Raw genomic sequence first — 20572 nt, forward strand, 5'->3', positions numbered from 1 at the left:
AAAAACTATTCCATGACACCTATCTCTCAACAACGAACCAAGACTTCAAGACTCCCTTATTGGATTGGATATTTTTTGGGGGCATGACTCATTTTCAAATAATTCATTTCTTGATGTTTCCCAAAAGACGAAGACGAATGCGACGAAGACTACCCTGAAGGCATGGGTCTTTGCGGAAAGAATGCATATTGTGTCAACACCATTGGCAGCTTCAACTGCATGTGTGAAAATGGATTTCAAACCAATATGAGGTCAACCAAGTTTACTATTGAGTCATCTTTAACATGTAACGGTAAATCAACTCCGCAAAGATATTTGTTCATTTCGGATGAGTTTTAGTGCTGGCTTTAGCTTAGACATGAACTTTAATTTTCTGCAGATATAAATGAATGTTTGGAGGACAAAGATATCTGTGGATCACGACCTTGTATTAACACCAGTCCAAAGTACTACTGTGGTTGCAACGAGGGATTCGTTATCAATGTTAATTCGGATTGCGATGGTAAGATGCATTGTTTTTTTTTGCATAGTTCGAAAAGTTGAAAATTAAGTACACAAGTCAGAGCCTTAAAAAGTTGTAAAGGCCCAGTGGAAATGCAGAATATTCTAAATATTAATGTCCGGATGCGCCTGAGGTTATGGCCGTTTAAAATAGGCTGCAGTCGTCAATTGGTCATGCAGTTTGCAATGTGGATGACTGCCCTGTTTAGAGATTGATGATGTTTGTCTATCCCACTGTATAGATGTGAATGAGTGTCTGGAGGAAAATATATGTGGGCCAAATGCGACGTGCGTCAACACGGCTGGCAGTTATGACTGCGTCAGCAATGCCAGCTTCCCAATCAAGCCTGGCGGAAACAACTTCACGTTACCTCAAGAGCCGTATGAAGGTCAGCAACACCATCAGTGCATAATCCAAGACAAATGTTGCACCCTACAAACAAAGATGCTGTTTGGCAACCTTCATTGATCTATTTTACATACAAACAAATCTCATCGGAACAAATGTCACAAAAAGTGGACATATTGGCGATTTATATTCTTTCTGCATTTAATTGTATTACCTTTCGTTGGCAAAGGTATTTGTGTAGGTTTTATCTGGGTACTCCCATTTCCTCCCATATTCCAAAAACAAGCCTGGCCGGCCAATGAAATGGTCTCAATTGTGCCAAAGTGCGAGTGTGAGCACAGATGGTTTTTCGTCTTTGTCCGGCAAATGGTTCAGGGTGTCCTCTGTCTACTGTCCGAAGACAGCTGAGATAGATTCCGGCATCCCTCGCGATCCCTGTAAGGATAAGCAGATGTGAAAATGAATGAATAAATGAATATTCAAAGATCATTGGACAAAATACTTGCAAAGACTGAGCTATGTAGCAAAAAATTATGGGGATATCACGCTGTTTTTCACTATTTCAGTTTTCTTAAATTTGGATGTTTGGCCAAAATTGAGCTCGGTGACGCATTTCAGGTCCATTCCAGCATGACTTTACACATCTGTCACCAAATGACAGTGGCGGGCCGTGCATGTCACTTCTAGGCCTTCAGTAGTGCTACGTCTGAATCAATCAGCTGCTAGTCTGGTGTGATATTACTACAGGTCCACTAGAGGGTGCTGTTGGCCAGGAACTAACTTGCAACTTGAAGAAACTTGAGAAATAAATAAATTTTAGTACGAACGTGTGGATACATGATAACCGCATAAAATTGCAATATTATTTATTATTTTTGCAAGCTTCGGAGTTGTCCAACCTTAATGATGTCTATCTATTCTTGAAAACTCCATCATGAAAATGATTTTATTACTATATCTGCAACAAAATCAATTTCTTCTCCTCCTTCAACACAACAATATATTTGCTTCTGCAGATCGCTACAAATACAGTGTTCTAGCTCTGGCCCGTATGCTCTTCACTAGTAGCTAGTGATACTTTGACTAGCTAGTGACTAGCCATTCATGTGACTAGCCAATCATAGTTTGCGAAACCTCTGCAGTAACCAGCACCTTCCAGCAGGCCTTGGGTTGCCAACTCGACACTGATTGGTTCAAGCAACTGTTTCATCTACATTGATTTTTATGCTCCAGGGCCTGCAAAACTGATTGTGAAGGCGTATAGGTTGATTTCTGACCCAGATAACAAAAGATGGCTGAAATGTGATTAGTTAAATGCTTATATACGAAAAACACACATGTGGAAGCAACACATTCATCTGTGATCGAGATGTTTTCTATTCCAGCAGAGAAGGCTTTGCAGGTCTTGACTGCCCACCACCGCCAAATAAGAACTTGAGCAGCTTTGTTCACATCTGTGGTGATCTGGTGCAATTATCAACATCCTAAAAGTACAGCTTCTCTTTGGATAGCCCTTGGGTGTGGCTGCTTTAGAGCGCCTCCGTGTCAACCGTGAGTGAGTGCAAACATGCCATGGAGAGAAATTTGGAAGAGTTTCAGTTATTTGTATACAAGCAATTTAACTGCTGTGTCCATATTAAATAAACAAAGATCCCCTTGTTGAGCCCATTTACTCAAAGGTCTGTATAGGAATAATATATTGACATTGTGATTTTGTTTTTCCTCAAGCTGTATGTTCGATAGATGAGACAAACCACTGTGGAAATGGAACCTGCCACATCGGAACTAGCGGCCCTTACTGTGAGTGCCAAGCCGGGTTTACCAATTACAGAAACAAAGATGCTCGTTGCACGGGTAGGATTTTTTCTCTCTCTCTCTCTCTCTCTCTCTCTCTCTCTCTCTCTCTCTCTCTCTCTCTCTCTCTCTCTCTCTCTCTCTCTCTCTCTCTCTCTGCTCCAGCATTGTTGTTCATTTCAGGCACAATGTATTAAATAAAACTCATTTGTTTTCAGTATTAGACTGTGATGCATTCAAAGACACAGCTGATCTAAAAGAGGTAACGCCACGCACCAGTAGTGAACTTTAAAGGCTTTTCTTGTGTTTAATTCTCCTTCAATGGTTCCTGCTTAGACTGTTCCTATTGTACGTCATCTGCTGATACAGCTGAAACGAAAGTGTGAGGACTTGATTCGGGGTGACGATCCAGAAGACTTGGATGACCCTGACCTGCTTGGGGTATTTCTGCTCAGAACTTTGTATCTAATATTGAAAAATTCCAAGGCACGCTCGAATATCAGTGTACATCTGCACTATAGACACCCATGAAACAATGCTCTGATACTACAAGCCAGATACTACTTTACCAGTCTAGCACACCTATGACAGAGAGAAGCCAGTTTGGCTTTGTGTAGACGTTGAAGGAAATACAGATGACAAAATAGTATGAAGCAATAGCTAATTATACTCAGCACAAACGGCCCCTGTGGTATAGTTTGGACACCACAGCCCAAAAGTGACTGGAAGTGTGAATATACTACAGTATAACTGGTTGGTGACTCATCCAGATTGAATCCCAATTTAAGTTAATTGATATATGTTATATTCGACTGGATGACCTAAAGAACTCCTCAAAATGGCCAAAATGGACATTTTATAACAAAAATCCTGTACATAGAGTATGAATTCGTAGATATATTTAATCCACCTAATCATAATTAACTAATTCACTGCCAGACATGTGCAAAAATGTGTCCACTCCAGTGCCAAGTTTTTTGTCACTGTCACTTGAATTGCAGGACCCACAAATTATTGACTTTTAGGACTACATAAACTTCAACACGGCATTAGAAACCTTAGATTCTAAAAAAAAGGTTAATTCCTGAGTTTTATGGGTCTGTAGTTATCTGAGCTTGAAATGAGGGCAGCTGTCCAAAATACAATGCAATACATACATAACTGTGTATATAACACACATTAAAAATATCATCAAATGAAGAACACAACAACTCCAACAAAAGTGTTGTTTTTTCCTTCCAGAGACTTTTGGTGGTAATTGACCAACTCTTGTCCACTGGTGTTCTGAATGAAAACAGGAAGGTGTCAACATTTTTGGACTTGGTGGAGAGTGCGTTAAATCTAATAGGACCTTTTATTGATGCCGGCAGAATCAGGAGATCATCCGCATACACGGGTAATGATATTCTGTTTCCAGCGACTTTGATTCTTCAAGATTTAGTAGGAAATTAGATGAAAAGTTACTCTACTTTTCCCTACAACAAAAGTGTAACTGTGCAGACATATGAAATGCATGCACGTCAGCTCCAGGCCTGTAGAGGGTGGTAATAAAATTTAAATGACAATTATTTTTTTTCCCTTCTGGCTCGGTTGCGTGCGTCATGGACACACTCGCAAATTGCAAAAAACATTTAGAGTATAAAAACATTTTATTGCGGAACTAAACTTTCTAAACTTTTAATACAATAAAATGCCACATCAAACACATACAAACATAACTGATCTTATTTTGTCATCAGAATTGGATCTACTTACCCACAAAGGAGCCATGCCACCTCAGGGAGTCGCGATATTGTCAACGAAGCCAGTCATGTTGAATATCCCGTTGGAAACGGTTTCCGGAGATCCTTCCCTGTATCCAGGTGGTATTCACACCTTCAAGCAAATGAGCGGTTCCATAAAGTCATCAGCTTGATTGTTGTGTTTCTTTCATGAATATTGCAGGCTTTGCCAGTGTGTCTTTGCTCAGCTATTCAAATCTGGAAACCTTGGCCGATGGCTTCTACAGTGGGATGAATGCGCAGGCCAACGAAAGCTTTGTCATCAACTCCAAAGTAGTCACCGTCTCCGTTACGAACACCAACACCAGTCACCTGGAAGAGCCAGTACTCATAACTTTTAACCACTTGACACGGGTAACTATCAACTTTTCAGGTTCTAAATGAGGATGCGTTTTCATTTGCATGTAAAAAAAAAACGAAAATTATATATCATATTTTCCGGTGCAGAAAGCGCACCCAAAAGCCTTCATTTTCTTCAAAATATGACCCAGCGCCTAATGTGCAGGTGCGCTTTGTATGTGCAGTATTCTGAATATTGAGCAGCAACAGGTCTCACATTTCCCCATGTAGAATTTGTGCGGAACTCCAGCCTTTACTCTAGTGCTTTATAATGTGGATGTGCCTTATATTTAGAAACTTTTATATATTAATATATTACATTTAGAAAACTTTTTTCGTTCGTTGAAGGTGCGCTTTATAATCCGGTGCGCCTTACAGTGCATGGCAAAATTTTTAAAAATACATCATTCGTTTGGGGTGCGCCTTATACTCCGGTGCGCCTTATACACCGGAAAGTACATAACTACAGTGGAATAGCAAATGTAGGAAAAAAAGCAAAATGGAGGTTAATGACTAATGCTTTACTTTGACTAATCTATGCGCGCATGCACTTTAGGCGTGCGTCAGCAGAATGAAAGTTAAGGACAAAGCTGTTGAAGTAAATGCCTCAGTTCAATAAGATTCTGTGGTGCAAACTAACGTGACTAAATCCAAACGTGTAGGTGCATGTGTACAAATTACAGTAATTATTCACTAATTTACTGTCATTCACTTCGGATATTGAAAATATGATGTCGAGCGCCATTCCCGAATTTGTTCGGGTTTTGTTTTGTCATGCTTAGGTGCAGATAAAGCTTTTTCCATGTCAGTGCTTTGTTCCAGCTTCAGCTGTGGTTCAAGCACTATATGAACCAATATGTATGTATTGCATTGTATTTTGGACAGCCGCCCTAATTTCAAGATCAGACAACTCCAGACCCATATAATTTAGGAATTAACTGTTTTTTTCTGATGAAAGAAGAGAGTCTGAGGTTTCTTACGCTGCATTAAATGTTTATGTAGTCCTAAAACTCAATATTCTGTGGGTCCTGGAATTCAAGTGACAACGACAAAAACCCTGGCACTGGAGTATGGCACACTTTTCTTTTCTCGTTTTTTTTTTCTGCAAGACCTCACTTCAACCCTTTTTTGTTTGTTTGTTTGTTTGTTTGTTTGTTTGTTTGTTTTTGCATTACTACATTACATCAAGTTACATATGACACTACCTCACTTTCCAGACGACATTACCTCACTTTACATCTGACACTACCTCACTTTACATTCAGAAATTACATGTATCGTCTGTTGTCAATTGTCTGTCTTTTTTAGCCACATTATACGTGCCTTGCACGCTGGGTCCAAGAGGACATTAATTTCATCTGTACTGTATATCATGCATATTAGCATATTTGACAATAAAGCTGACTTTGACTTTGACACTTTTGCACGTCTGGCAGTGAATTAGTTAATTTTATAGGTACTAAAATGCATTTTGCAATATATCATACTAAATTCTGGGAATCTCCAAGCTGTCTTGTATTACCGTTTTTTTTCTCCTTTCATGAGATTAAATAAATCACACAAAAACGGCAGATCTGTCTCATTTTCTTTCAGCGAAACGCGCGTCTCCACTTGTGCGCGTTCTGGAACGCTTCCCGTGGGAACGGAAGCTGGTCTGCCGACGGCTGCACGGCGGTGGAGTCCAACTCTGAATTCACAGTGTGCTCCTGCAATCACTTGAGCACTTTTGCTGTGCTCATGGCCCTTTACGATGTCGAGGTGAACATTCTGGCTGTGTTTGGTCATCACTCCGTATCCACCATTTCCTTTTTGATTGACAGATAGCCATTCGTAGTGTTGATTTTATGTGTATATATAAATTGGGAATTCCAAACTCATTCTGTCTCTCAGGATGGTTTCTAGTATGAGGCTGTAAAATGTTCTGTATGCATCACTGTCCTTTGGACAGGCGACGTTCGAATTGCAGGTTGTGACCTGGGTAGGATTATCCCTGTCACTAATTTGCCTGCTCATCTGCATCCTGACGTTTTCGCTCATCCGCTCCATCCAAAGCGCCCGGACTACCATCCACTTGCACCTGTGCATCAGCCTGTTTGTCGCCGCCCTCATCTTTCTTGTAGGGATTTCCCGTACAGAGAACCAAGTGAGTACATATTTTTTTAAAGTTTCCGTCTTCCTGTGTAGCATGACTGTATCCTCCATGACTTTTCAGGCACTGAGGTAGGCCTGAATGAATTTGAAAAACTGATCTTTTTTTGTTCTCAATATCTCAATATGTGCCCTGTGCGAAGCTCCTAATAAAGACAAGAGCTCCAAAAACCTACAAGTGAAATAGGAGTGACTTATCCGATCCTGTTGCTTTGTCCATCTATTAGAATGCCTGCGCTGTGATCGCCGGCCTGCTGCATTATTTCTTCTTGGCTGCGTTTTGCTGGATGTGTCTGGAAGGCGTGCAGCTCTTCCGTATGGTCATTTTTGTGTTTAATACCAACTTCCGGACCTTCTATATGATGGCGGGCGGTTACGGTGTCCCCGCTGCGATCGTCGCCATCTCTGCTTTGATCAACCCGAAAGGATATGGCACCCAGCGATAGTTAGTATTTGACTCCGTGATGGTGATTTTTTTGTTGTTTTAATCCATCTTTGGATCACCTTGAAACTTTTACATATGTGTTTGCAGTTGTTGGTTAAATGTGGACTTAATCTGGAGTTTTTTGGGTCCGGTTTGTGGCATCATTGCCGTAAGTACAACAGTAGTTTCACAAAACATTGCAAAACTCACTGCGTTTGTTTGAACGTAAATGTGTCAAATTGTTAAACAACGCTGCATTTGTTGTGTTTTCACACAACAATAAAAGTTAAACTTCCATGAACTACACCTCTTTTCAGATCAACATTTTCTTCTTTCTCATCACGGCCTGGAAGTTGGCACAGAAATTCTCAAGTCTGAACCCTGACCTAAACACCTTACAGAAAATAAAGTAAGTCAGCAAGTGTAAATGACATATTTTTAACTCATTCACAGCCATTCACAAATTTATTCAGGGATTGAAAATATGATATAGTGGGCCATTCCCGAATTTGTTCGGGTTTTGTTTTTTCATTCTTGCGTGCTGATAAAGTGCTGGCCATGGCCTTTGGCAATGTTTTTTTCCACAAGAGGGCAGCATTTCCCTTTTTCTATGTTAGTGCTTTGTCCCAGGTTCAGCTGTTGTTAAAGTGCTATATAAACCAATATGTATGTCTTGACTTGTATCTTGGACAGCCACCCTCATTTTAAGCTCATATAACTTCAGACCCATATGATTTAGGAATTACAGTAAAGTCTCGTTATATCGATATCGGATATATCGATAGTCCCGGTTATATCGATACTATTTCTATGCACGCACGGAGAAAATTACATGCAAACAGGGTCGGATATATCGATAGTCCCGGTTATATCGATATTTTTTCGGACTCCCTTGAATATCGATATAACGAGACTTTACTGTAACTCTTTTTTCTGATGAAAGATGAGAGCCTAAGGTTTCTTTCTAATGCTGGATTTTAATGTTAAGCAGTCCTAAAACTGAATAATCTGTGGGTACTGGAATTCAAATGACAATGACAAAAACCTTGGCACTGGAGTGGACACATTTTTGCACATATCTGGCAGTGAATATTTTTATCCTGCAACATATGAGGATGTGTTGAATGAAGCCTCACCCGTCCCTTATTTCTCCCAACGCGCTTCTTTGCCGCCCCCTGCAGAGCTTTTACCATCACAGCAGTGGCACAGCTTTGCGTGCTTGGCACCACGTGGATTTTTGGCTGCTTCCAATTTGATAGGAGTACCATGGTCATGTCTTACCTGTTCACCATCTTCGCCAGTCTACAAGGCCTTCTGCTGTTTGTGATTCACTGTCTGTTCTCCAAGCAGGTCAATCACTGAAAAACAGTCAGATTACATTTACAATACAATATAATCAGAAAAACATTTGAACAACTTTCAAACTTGCTGTTATGGATTTTAGGTGAGGGATGAGTATGGAAACCTCCTGTCCAGATTCAATGCACCACCGAAGAAAAGCTACTCTGAATTCAGCTCATTTCCCAGCAAACACCACGTAGGATTTTTTTTCTTTTCATTTTCAATATGAATAAATGATGGATACATTATGGGAGGCAAAAAGCTACAATATTTTTGTGTCCAGATTAAATGACAAAATTCACCATATATCACGCAATGAGAAATATAAACAAAACGTACAATTGCTGAAAGCAAAATACTGTAACAATAACTGTAGAATAATAATGTAATTGGTCATTTTGAAATTACAGTACATGAATCAAAAAATAATAATACTGGGGAAAAAAATATTTCTGTGATCCCAGATCACATGGAGATAAAGCGTTTTTATTCAACTGACAGTGCTGCCCATCCTTTGCTAAGAATGAATGAGCAATAAAGTTACCCAGTGGTAACTGACGACTTGTTTCTTTTCTTCCTGACATCCATCCAAAGGCATCCAAGAGCAGCCAGGACACGGGAGAGTCGCACATCTGAGGAAACAGACTCTTGATTTTGTGGTCATGAGTACTGTACCAGCACTGGCCAGCCATTTGTCAACAGATCAAATACTGTATACTTCTTGATAAATATACCACAACATTCGAAGCGACTGACATGGAAATGTTGAGAGTTATGATGTCATTTAAATTCGATATTCTGTTGGCGACATGAAAAAAAAAAGATTTAAATGAGCTACATCCGGGCTATATGCGCATTATGCACATTTCTTATGTATGTTTAAAATGGGATTTCAAATTAAAAGCCTGTACTGCCAGGTGCATCAATCCAGGTACACTTCCCCAAATAATCCAAAAATATATGTATAAATGTATTATCTATTTTTGGGGGTATAACATGTCAGATTTATTTAGGCTTTATTTTGGCTAAAAAAAGACAAAGTGTAGAGACTTACACCAATTCTTTTGTGCAATTCACCGTGTAATGTCAATTGTGTTTTCCTTATCCACCTGTTGTGCTGAGTTGTAATGTATATTTGGGTTTGTTTTGATAAATCACATTACTTACAAGTGTGGAAGCATTTTTTTCCAGTGTGGAACTTATTTATATGTTTGTGTCAATTACTATGATGGTTTAGAATGCAAAATAATAGGATTGGAAAGATGTTTTAACAGGTTCTTAGTTTGATTTTTTTTTTATATTTGCATGATTTTATATTTAGCTTTTTATACGCGACTCTGATAATTGATGAATTAATATTTACTGTGCACACGATTGCCTAATTGCCTCATCATATGAAACTAATCTGGAACAAATTGACTTGTTACAAAATTATTCACAGCCTTATTATTCACTTCCTTTTGAAGTTAAAATGTTTGTTAATGGGTTGTGTTTTCAGTTCTTTGACAATGCATATTATGTAAGGCTTTGCAAACTCAGGCCGAAATCTGAAACATAAGATATTATTTTAAAAATAAACTACTACCTCAAGATTATTTGAAGGGGATCTAACCAACAACCAACAGTGACAAGAACACTTCTCCTGCCTTGTTTTTCAAGTAAAGGGATTAAAATATCAAAAGTAAACAAGACACCACCCCCCCCCCCCCCCCCCCCCCCCCCAAAAAAAAAAAAAAAAAAAAACGACACACCAACTGTTGTGTGGTGTGATTTGCAGAACTGTGATTGAACAGAAAAGCATTCTTCAGGTGGAAACTCGTTAACCTGGTGGAACACGTATTACTGTTCAATCACAGAACTGCCCAAGCTTGTTTAGTAAATATTAGGCTGTAAATGGAGTACTTTTGGTTGTCGCATTAGCAGGACACAGTCTTTCATTCTACACTAATGTCATCCAAAGGACGCGTTATTGGATTTTGGGGTTTATTTTCTTGGCCACAAGGGTCCAGGTATGTTCCAAAGCTGTCAAGAGTCAGGTATCTACTGAGAAATGTGGGCGTATGCGAGACCAATGTTGAAACCGTGGCTTCCTGTGTTTGTGTTTGCTGGAGTAATTTCCTTGATATGCAATGCTGCATGATTGCAGGATTTGTGACTAGATATTGTTTGGACTCTAAAATTGTATTGCTTTTTGCATGTGATTGTGGGTTACACGATATTTTGAATTGATGTATTTGGGACAAAGAAATTCGCATTCTTTCAGCAATGAGATTTCACTTTTGTCGTCTGTTTGTTTAAGATTGGCGTAATCGAAATATCTTAACAGTTCATCAAGGCCTGGACATTTGACATTTGACATGTTAATGCGTCATACTCATCTAAAATGTGTTATTTTCAATGGACGAATATATCGCACAAGAATTATAGCATTTAATGTTAAATATTTTGTCGTGTTTCGTTTTATTTGGAAATATTCAATGACAATAGGCACGACAGTATTTTAAAATGACATTTTGGTGTATATTTTTCTGTTAAATACGATGTCTTATTGTCAGAGGAAAGTTGTACCTGTGACAGCGCTCATGTCGAAAGTGGACAAAAATAAGTCCAATGTTTATCTCACACGTACCTGAAACAAATAGGTCGTCAAAATACAGTTGAATATTTTCCTTTCATTCAGTTTGGCGGTTTTCATATTCAGCAAGCATATACGCCAAACGAGCCAAATGTTTAATTTCATTTCAGCAGATTTACGCAACATTTTACTATTTAGTAATGTGTCCCATTGTCGCCGTTCAGCAATCTCTGGCAAATATGGTTCGAGGAGTGTAAAGGGGCGTGGATGATAGATCCAATCCAGATCCAATAGAAACCAAGCCTTGCTTTGACGATCACTTTAGTTAACCAATTAGATAATCTTGATACGTCGCCCTCACGCGAATCTGGGGCGGGGCTTTATTTGGCGACGTCCCTATTCAATATGGTGTACAGAAGGGAGGAAAAAATACATTTCCTCCCGAAAAAAAATTAAAATGCTCAACCAGCTGTCGCTTAACATTTAAAAATATTGATACGATGGACTCCTGGTTGTAAACGACACACTTGCTTCGGGGACTTCGGATGACATTTGGAGTGCCATTCATTTTTTAGCACTGCAACCACGCGAACCGCCGACATGCAAAAGTGTCACAACTACTATTAAAAAGAAGGGGGTAAAAAGCGACGAAAGCGCATAAGATTATCGCTAATGATCGGAAACAGTTACGCGTTGACGTGCCCCCTCGTGGAGTAGGCTAGGGTTATTGGGTGAAAGGTGACTTGTCTATTTACTTGAGGTAAGTTGAGTTGATGCACGTGACTTTTGGGTTTTTTTTGCTGGGAAGCCTAACACACGCAAAATGTACTGTATGAATACTGTAATGTGGAGTAGAGTTTTAACTTTGGGGGAAGTAAAAGTGCAGCCTAAATAACGCCTTACGAAATATGCATGCACACCAGTCACTCTTTATTCATTGTTACTGTATACATATTCGTCCCCTCACATGTATTTATGGATATATCTGTGTGTCCTTTTCGAAATAAATCTCCAGTCATCCATCCCTCACATTTAACGTCATCTAATCTATTCATTTTCAGAATGCACAATGCAGCAAGCCTATCAGCCTTTTTGGGCTCCATGGGGATCCTTCGTCTTTTTGGGGTGTCCTGGCCCTGGAGTGTGGTGGCGGGCGTCGGGGTGTACTTGGGCACCAGCAACTGGAAGTATTTCTACGTGGCTGCGTTGACCGCCAAGAGAGATGTCACGTAAGCGGACTAATTCAAATTTCTTAGGGTCATACGTCCAATAGATGCCCGAAGAAACAATACAAGTTGGTGCCAATAAATGGCTGTCATTAGCTTGACTGTGATATTTTTAACCATATCACTGGAGATAAAAATAATACATTCAATTTATAAGCCCTTTTCAAAACTCTCAAGGTCACTTTACAGTCACAGGATAAGTTTTTCAGTGGATGAGCTAGATGTGAGTGGACTGAGTCCTTACCTCTTTCACAATGGATGGGGCATATGCAAAGCTGATGTTGCAAAGAAAGCATTGCTTTAAGTGACTCTTCTGACCAGAAGCGGCTTTGATAATTGATGCATATACAACATGTTATACCGTAATATATTATCCGATCAAGTAGAATTTTCAGACATTGCAAATCATGCCACTTAAGGTGTTCTGTGGATATTTTTTTCTAAACGCATGGTTTTCACAATAATGATTAGGACACATTAATTATAATCAATTGTGTGCACTGTGTATAATTGTATAACTATTGTCCATTTATCTTGTAATGTATATTATTTAATGAAGGCAAATTTCCAATAATATGGGGCAAATTACACCCCAAAAATTACCACAAGGACGTTCAAATGAGATATTGTTTTAAAACATCTCAGAATATTTGATAGTTTTGAAAGGCGCTTAGATGAAATGGATTATTTTCTTTGTTTATTTATGATTAGTGGTATTTATTTATTTATTTATGTATGTATTTATTTATTTATTTATTTATTTATTTATTTATTTATTTTGACTCCCAAATGTATATTGAAGGAAAAGAAGAAGCTATCTAGGAGGCTGGATAGCGGAAGGCTAGCTAGATAGCGAATAGCTAGCTGGCTATTCGCTATCTATTAGCTAGCTAGTAATCTAGCTGGCTGGCTATTAGCTATCTATTGGTTATCTATTAACTAGCTGGCTATATGCTATCTATTAGCTAGCTAGTGATCTATCTGGCTGGCTATTAGCTAGCTAGCTAGCTTTCTATCTGTTTGAGTTACTTTCGGGTTGAGTAAACGCTGGCGCGTGTGGCTGCCGCTGCTCACCCACAGAAAAACTGATCCTGTGACTGTAAAGTGACCTTGAGAGTTTTGAAAGACACTTATAAATGAAATGTATTATTATTATTATTATTATTATTATTATTATTATTATTATTATTATTATTATTATTATTATTATTATTATTATTATTATTATTAAAGCTTTTGGCTTGGCTGTTGAATGTGTTACTAATTTTGAGATGTGTGCATTGAATGCGGTTAATAATAATAATAATAATAATAATAATAATAATAATGATAATAATAATAATACATTTAATTTGAAAGCGCTTTTCATTGCACTCAAAGATGCTTTACAAGAGCTTAAAATGCAAAATAAAATGTATTCTGAAGACGAGCATACATAATTGACATCAAAATAGATCTAAAGAGAAGCGTGGGTAAAAGAGACTAAAATGTTTTAAAAGCATTGCGGACCAAGTGAGTTTTTAATCATCATAAATCTTGGGATCACCTTATTGCCAATTTCTCATTTGTTGTCTTTCTCAGCGGCCTGTGTGTGCTACTAAGAGTCAAGATGGCTCTGTGGCGTTACATGCGCAACGGAAGCAACATCCTCACCATGTTTGCCCAGACGGTGAAACGCAACCCGAACAAGATTGCACTGATCTACGAGGCCACGGGAGAATCATGGACGTTCACCCAGTTAGACCAACTCTCCAACTCGGTGGCCAACTGGGCCAGAAGTCAAGGCTGGGTCACTGGAGACGTGGTGGCCATCTTTATGGAGAGTCGACCGTTACAGGTGGCGCTCTGGCTGGGCTTAGCCAAGATCGGTGTGGAAGCTGCTCTCATCAACTTCAACCTCCGCAAGGATTCCCTCCTGCACTGTATCGGGGTGTCTCGGTCTCGGGCTATTGTATTTGGAGCTGAGCTTGCAGATGGTAAGAAATAAAGAAATCACATAAAAATAAGTCGTTTGAAGCCAAACAATTACTAAGAGCTCTATTTTCTTTTTCTCTTTGTGGCAGCCATATCGGAGATCAGCGGCTCCCTCAGTCAGGCCATGGTGAGGTTTTGTACCGGAGACCTAAGCACTCATCATGGCGCCTACCTGGGTGCGACGCCTCTTGATCCAATTTTAGCATCTACACCAAGGCATTCCCCTTTACCTTGCATTCAGCATAAAGGCATGAATGGTGAGTTATGCTTATTTTTTTTTCTTCCACTTGCATAAGTATTGAATTTTGCCATGGCTAACAATCTCTTAACAAAAATGTCTTTGTTTGATATATTTTATCATATTATTTGTCGTTGTTGTCAATTTTTCATTGTATTAACATATTTAGAATATTTTAATTTAAAATATCAATTACTGTTTAACTCATTCACTGCCATTCACACATTTATTCTGTAATTCAAAATAGGATGTAGAGCGGTATTCTCAAATTTGTTCAGGTTTTGGGTTTTTTTTTTCTTTCTTGTTTGGGTGGCGATAAAGTGCTGGCCAGACCTCGCAATGTTTTTCCCTTCCACAAGCGGGCAGCATGTCTTTTTTCTCTTATGAATGATTTGGTCAAGCTTCAACTGTTGTTAAAGCGTTATATAAACCAATATGTATGTATTGCATTGTATTTTGGACATCCGCCCTCATTTCAAGCTCATATAAATCCAGACTCATAATTTAGGAATTAACATTTTTTTTTCTGATGAAAAAAGAGAGCCTAAGTTTTTTTAAACTGCATTGAATGCTTATGTAGTCCCAAAACTCAATAGTCTATGGGTCGTGGCATTTGAGTGACAATGACAAAAACCCTGGCACTGGAGCGGACACATTTTTGCACATGTTTGGCAGTGAATGAGTTAATGATGTAACGACTTAATTTATACAAACACACAGGAGACAATATTCATTATTTGATGCTTTGAAACATGCGTGTCCTGTTTTAGATGCATAACCAGGGATGCATCTGGGCCGCGCCCTTGCGCCATTTATGCATTTTGAAGAAATTCTTTGACATGAATTAAAGTTGTTGATATAGTAGAAAAATAGATTTTAGTCAAATATTTAGAAATGTCATGCTCCAATGAATGTATTTTGGTTTATTTCAATCAGTTTTGTATACTTTGGCAATATGGTCAATTTGGGCTAATCGATTTTAGAATTTGCCCCCTTTTTCAGACCCTTTTTTAATTTCCCAGATGCATCCCTGCATAACTGAATGCTCTGTTGTCTTTTGTTCTGCAGACTGTTTGTTTTACATCTACACCTCTGGCACCACAGGACTACCCAAGGCTGCTATTGTCGTGCACAGTCGGTATGTTACTCTTAACAAAATGGTGTCCCGTTAAAAAAAAAAAGAGGAGTATTTATGTCTTTGGACATCTGAGAGCAACTGTGTGTTCTACAGGTACTACAGAATCGCTGCTTTCGGCTACTATGCTTTTCGGATGCGCCCGGATGACATCATCTATGACTGTCTACCTCTGTATCACTCTGCAGGTTAAAGAGACTTTTCTTTGTCAGCGTTTCATCCCTTCTCAACCCCTCAAGAGGGAGTATAACTGATGCAAAAGCTTTTCACTTTGTCAGGTAACATCATGGGTGTCGGCCAGAGTCTGATAAATGGACTCACTGTCGTCGTCAAGAAGAAATTCTCAGCGAGTCGCTTCTGGGATGATTGCATCAAATACAACTGCACAGTAAACTGCACATATTTTCAATTCCCGAATACATTCGGGAATGGCAGTGAATGAGTTAAAAACATGTCATTTATACATTCTGATTTATTTTATTTTCTATATGGTGTTTAGGTCAGGGTTCAGACTTGAGAATTTATGCGGCAACTTCCATGGAAATTTGTGAATGGAAGTGAATGAGTTAATCAATGGGGTCATTAGTAGAATCCGCCATCCCAAAAAAATTCACATACTGTAATTACAGTCCAAAATTATTCCACTTGTAGGTGGTCCAGTATATTGGTGAAATTTGCCGTTACCTGCTGTCTCAACCGGTGCGACCGTCAGAAAAAGCCCACAAAGTTCGCTTGGCGGTTGGAAACGGCCTCCGTCCAAGCGTCTGGGAAGCCTTCACCCAGCGTTTCGACGTGGCGCAGATCGGCGAGTTCTACGGAGCCACGGAGTGCAACTGTAGCATCGCCAACTTGGACGGCAAGGTCAGCATTCACACCGGCCTTTTGTATTTTTGGTTTAAAGGACATAACTGAAGATTTCCATCTCCAGGTGGGTGCCTGTGGATTTAACAGTCGAATTCTGCCAAGCGTTTACCCCATCCGTCTGGTCAAAGTGAACGAGAGCAACATGGAGCTAATCCGAGATAGCCAGGGTCTTTGTGTCCCTTGTCAACCTGGTAACGAATCCCACTTTGCCCTCAATGTAATAAATAACTTGAAAAGCTACCCACCGGATCCCGTCTTGCGTTTTCCAGGTGAGCCAGGCCTCCTGGTTGGCCGCATCAACCAACAAGACCCGCTGAGACGCTTTGACGGCTACGTTAACCACGAAGCTACGAGCAAAAAAATAGCTCAAAACGTCTTTAAAAAGAACGACTCAGCCTATTTGTCAGGTGACGTCTTGGTAATGGATGAATTAGGTTACATGTATTTCCGCGACCGCAGCGGCGACACCTTCCGGTGGCGGGGTGAGAACGTGTCCACCACAGAAGTGGAGGGCATATTGAGCAGCCTCTTGGATCAGACTGATGTGGCCGTGTACGGCGTGACGGTGCCAGGTTAGTCCACATATTGCTTTATTGTCACATTTTTTTCATAAATCTGATTTTAACTTTATGTCTATTACATTTTTTATGCAGCCGTGGTTATTTTTGTGGTGTTCTATGAATCAAGCTAAGTTTACATATTGATTTATATTGCGCTTTAACAACAGCTAAAGCTGTCACAAAGCGCTTAACATAGACAACTACCTAGCTGGCTAGCTATTTGCTATCCATTTGCTATCTAGCTAGCTACCTTGCTGGCTATCTATTTGCTATCCTTTTGCTATCTATTTGCTATCTATTAGCTAGCTGGCTATCTATTTGCTATCCATTTGCTATCTATTTGCATTCTATTAGCTGTCTCGCTAGCTGGCTATTTATTAGCTATATGGCTATCTAGCTAGTTAGCTAACTGTTTAGCTGGCTATCGGTTAGCTATCTGTTAGCTAGCTAGCTAGGTTTCTATCTATTTGAATTACTTCTGGGTTGAGTGAATGCTGGTGCATGTGGCTGCCGCTGCTCACCCGCAGAAAAAAAAACATTTTGTGACTGTAAAGTGACCTTGAGAGTTTTGAAATGCGGTTATAAATGAAATTTATTATTATTATTATTACGTATTATTATTATTATTATTATTATTATTATTTACCGTTTAGTGGATGCGCTTGTAACAGTTTTCAACAGTATTTTAACAAAAGACCACAGACAAGATGTGGGAATTATAATAATAATACATTTCATTTATAAGCGCATTTCAAAACTTTCAAGGACACTTTACAGTCACAAAATGTTTTTTTTTTTCTTTACCGGAAGTAACATAAAGTAAAAACAAAAAAAACTAAATCACAAATATTAATCATCAGACCATTTCCAAACTCCCTCCAAAGATGTGTTTACCCTAGTCTGTGTAAGATTCAAAATCATGATGCCTCATTACCAATTGCCGTATTTCCGGAACTATAAATCGTTTTTTTTTCTTCCTTTTTTTTCCCCTTCCGAGTTTGGCTTTGGTTTTTCTCTGGAGCGAAATGCCTTTACACCGCTAATCTGTATCAAAAGAAACTACTGTTCAGAGTGAAACAACCACAATTTGATAACACTTGTGGTAACATTTGATGCTAGTGAAATACTGTGCTTTTCGGGAAAGTTGGGTGTCATCTGTAACGCAATGAAAGAGATTTTATTTTGGAAAATGAGTGCGAGAGCTGAAGATGGAAGACACTGATTCGCTGTGGCGACCCCTAAAGGGAAAAGCCGAAAGGAAAAGAAGAAATATGAGAGAAAATAGGTACTGTTGGTAATAAAGAGCAGGAGGATGGGGATGGAGCCCTGGGGCACACCTTCAGTGATTCCAGCGGGTTGGATGAACTTTGCGCTATTCTCACTCCTCTATTGGTAAATAAATTCACGGCCTCGCAAATGTTTTATCTTCTGTGTTTTACACTCAGGTGTCGAAGGAAAGGCGGGCATGGCAGCTATTGCCGACGCTGATGGCACTTTCGATTGCGACACGTTTCTGCAGAAGGTCCAGATGGCTCTCCCGCCGTACGCTCGGCCGGTGTTCCTCAGACTTTCGCCGAGCGTTGACACCACCGGTAAACCACCGCGAACGACTTCCCATTTTTCAATCACGTCATAAAAGAAAGTAAAGGAAGCATTTTTTGTAAAACAGCTAAACTAAATCACTTCACTCAATCGCCATAGTGGTTTGATGTTTAATTTGGATCAGTCATGCTGATGATGCGGTACCAGAGCGAATAGGGCGATCAGTGCCAGTCATGGAACATAATCAGACAGAACAAAAGTTCTGTCTGAAAAATTAGATTAGCAGCGAGTAGTCCACTGCTCCCTCCAACTTGAGAGCAGGGACCGATCAAAGCAGAGGTCTGGAACCGCCACCATTTGGGATATATATAGGGCCAGAGATACCAGCAAAACTTAGTTCGCTGACGAAGCTTTTCGAATGATGAGCGAAACGTCCAAGACCTTCAAACAAGTACAGATAAGGACTGAAGAAACCTTTTCATCCATGTCATATATCATTTTTTTCCATTTTGCTCCATAGGTACCTTCAAAATCCAGAAAACCAGACTACAGAAGGAGGGCTACGACCCACGGTTCACAAATGACCGACTCTACTTCTTAAATGTGAAAATCGGCCGCTATGTGGCGATGGACGATGAGCTCTTTGTTTCCATAATGGAGGCCCGGGTGCATTTGTGATGCGGAAGTGTGGAATTTGAATCCTTCAGGGAGCAGAGTTGACACGCCTACTCACCAAGAGGCAGCACGATTACAGGTGATTCCTTTTGTTTGTTTTTAACACAGTAGGAGTAAGACGCTGCTTCACGTAAGGCCATTTATTACCTCCTCCGCCTCACAGATGCATCGACGCACATAATCAAGTGCCCTCCACACTTACAAGGACAGTATGCCGGTTTGATCAACTTTAGGAGTTATTCTCGTCGGGTTAAGCGGCACTATCGAGGGCCTCACATGGTCAAATACTAATGTTTGTAGTGCTATGGATGAAAAAAAGCCAATCCACCTTCATGTTTACATGACTCAAAAACAACAATTGCTAATGTGCCTTATCTTTTAAAAAAAACTGTGATAATCCTGTTTTAGCATCAAAATGGATTTAAAAGAAAATGTCCTTTTTGGGCTCTCATTTCATGTAATACATCTAGACCCTTTTGTGACATCGTCTGCAGCTGAAGATTTAATATAAACATCCTCTAGATGACCGCTTTTATGTGAACTCCAATTAAAAAATGTTATCACAGAATGTACCTTGTATTTTTATACATAACTCGTTTACATTTCTGTATTTTAAGTTAAATGGGGGCTGTACAAAATAACTGTATTTTAAGTTCCCTATTTTGAGCTAACCTTCAATATAGTAAATTTTGGGTTAATTCCCGTTGTCGTATTTTCCAGTATATAAGGCCTATCCAAAAGCCTTGATTTTCTTCAAAAGATGACCCTATGCCTTTCTTATACATTTTATATTTTATTCTAATTATACTATTCATATTACTATTTGATTCATTAAAATTAGAATTTTGAAAATTTTATGGAGGGTGGTTTAAACATTAAAGAGACAGGCAGATGACAGTGAGAGCGTTTTAACTTTGATAGTTCAACGGCAGAGTTTAGACTGCAAGGTTAAAATATCCTATCAATCAGGCTTCACAAACAACCTGCAGAAGCCATCTGTACACTTGATGCAAAAAGCTATCAATCAACCCAGCTAAACAGAACACAATTGATGAGGAAAAAGGTAAAATTATCACAGAAAAAGCACCTCCAAAGAATCATTCCTC

At 39.3% G+C, this 20572-nt stretch overlaps 3 protein-coding genes across 16 annotated transcripts in view; 2 read left to right on the forward strand and 1 right to left on the reverse strand.

The window, feature by feature from the left end:
- adgrl1a (adhesion G protein-coupled receptor L1a) overlaps nt 1-4523 on the reverse strand; it is a 253372-nt gene extending 248849 nt beyond the window's left edge. For all 13 annotated transcript variants that reach the window (XM_089018139.1, XM_089018138.1, XM_089018147.1 and 10 more), the window contains exons 1-3: nt 4400-4523; nt 1065-1285; nt 873-934 (exon numbers count right to left, since the gene is read on the reverse strand). The gene's annotated coding sequence lies outside the window, so the exon portion shown is untranslated. The remainder of the gene's footprint in view (nt 1-872; nt 935-1064; nt 1286-4399) is intronic.
- LOC148885490 (adhesion G protein-coupled receptor E5-like) overlaps nt 1-10321 on the forward strand; it is a 16459-nt gene extending 6138 nt beyond the window's left edge. Inside the window, exons 3-19 of the mRNA XM_089018149.1 lie at nt 128-292; nt 380-502; nt 744-890; nt 2579-2704; nt 2863-2906; nt 2981-3085; nt 3887-4040; nt 4384-4506; nt 4589-4779; nt 6358-6522; nt 6713-6907; nt 7140-7357; nt 7445-7505; nt 7654-7745; nt 8518-8686; nt 8781-8873; nt 9272-10321. Of these exons, the coding sequence (XP_088874275.1) occupies nt 128-292; nt 380-502; nt 744-890; nt 2579-2704; nt 2863-2906; nt 2981-3085; nt 3887-4040; nt 4384-4506; nt 4589-4779; nt 6358-6522; nt 6713-6907; nt 7140-7357; nt 7445-7505; nt 7654-7745; nt 8518-8686; nt 8781-8873; nt 9272-9313 (2213 nt within the window). The 3' untranslated portion in view covers nt 9314-10321. The remainder of the gene's footprint in view (nt 1-127; nt 293-379; nt 503-743; nt 891-2578; nt 2705-2862; nt 2907-2980; nt 3086-3886; nt 4041-4383; nt 4507-4588; nt 4780-6357; nt 6523-6712; nt 6908-7139; nt 7358-7444; nt 7506-7653; nt 7746-8517; nt 8687-8780; nt 8874-9271) is intronic.
- Nucleotides 10322-10533: 212 nt separating this feature from the next.
- Nucleotides 10534-20053, forward strand: slc27a1a (solute carrier family 27 member 1a). Of its 2 annotated transcripts, none has more exons than XM_089018150.1 (12): nt 10534-10686; nt 12314-12481; nt 14060-14454; nt 14542-14709; nt 15759-15828; nt 15922-16013; nt 16104-16213; nt 16477-16686; nt 16754-16880; nt 16959-17261; nt 18695-18841; nt 19312-20053. In XM_089018150.1, the coding sequence occupies exons 1-12, from the start codon at nt 10625-10627 to the stop codon at nt 19467-19469; spliced, it is 2010 nt and encodes a 669-aa protein (XP_088874276.1). In that variant the 5' UTR covers nt 10534-10624; the 3' UTR covers nt 19470-20053. The 2 variants fall into 2 exon arrangements, with proteins under 2 accessions (XP_088874276.1, XP_088874277.1); XM_089018151.1 differs by lacking the exon at nt 10534-10686 and adding an exon at nt 11650-12012.
- Nucleotides 20054-20572: the final 519 nt, after the last annotated feature.

Source organism: Hippocampus bargibanti, linkage group LG17, assembly GCF_051943395.1.
Source record: "Hippocampus bargibanti isolate YZ-2025 linkage group LG17, ASM5194339v1, whole genome shotgun sequence".
Lineage (NCBI taxonomy): Eukaryota > Metazoa > Chordata > Actinopteri > Syngnathiformes > Syngnathidae > Hippocampus > Hippocampus bargibanti.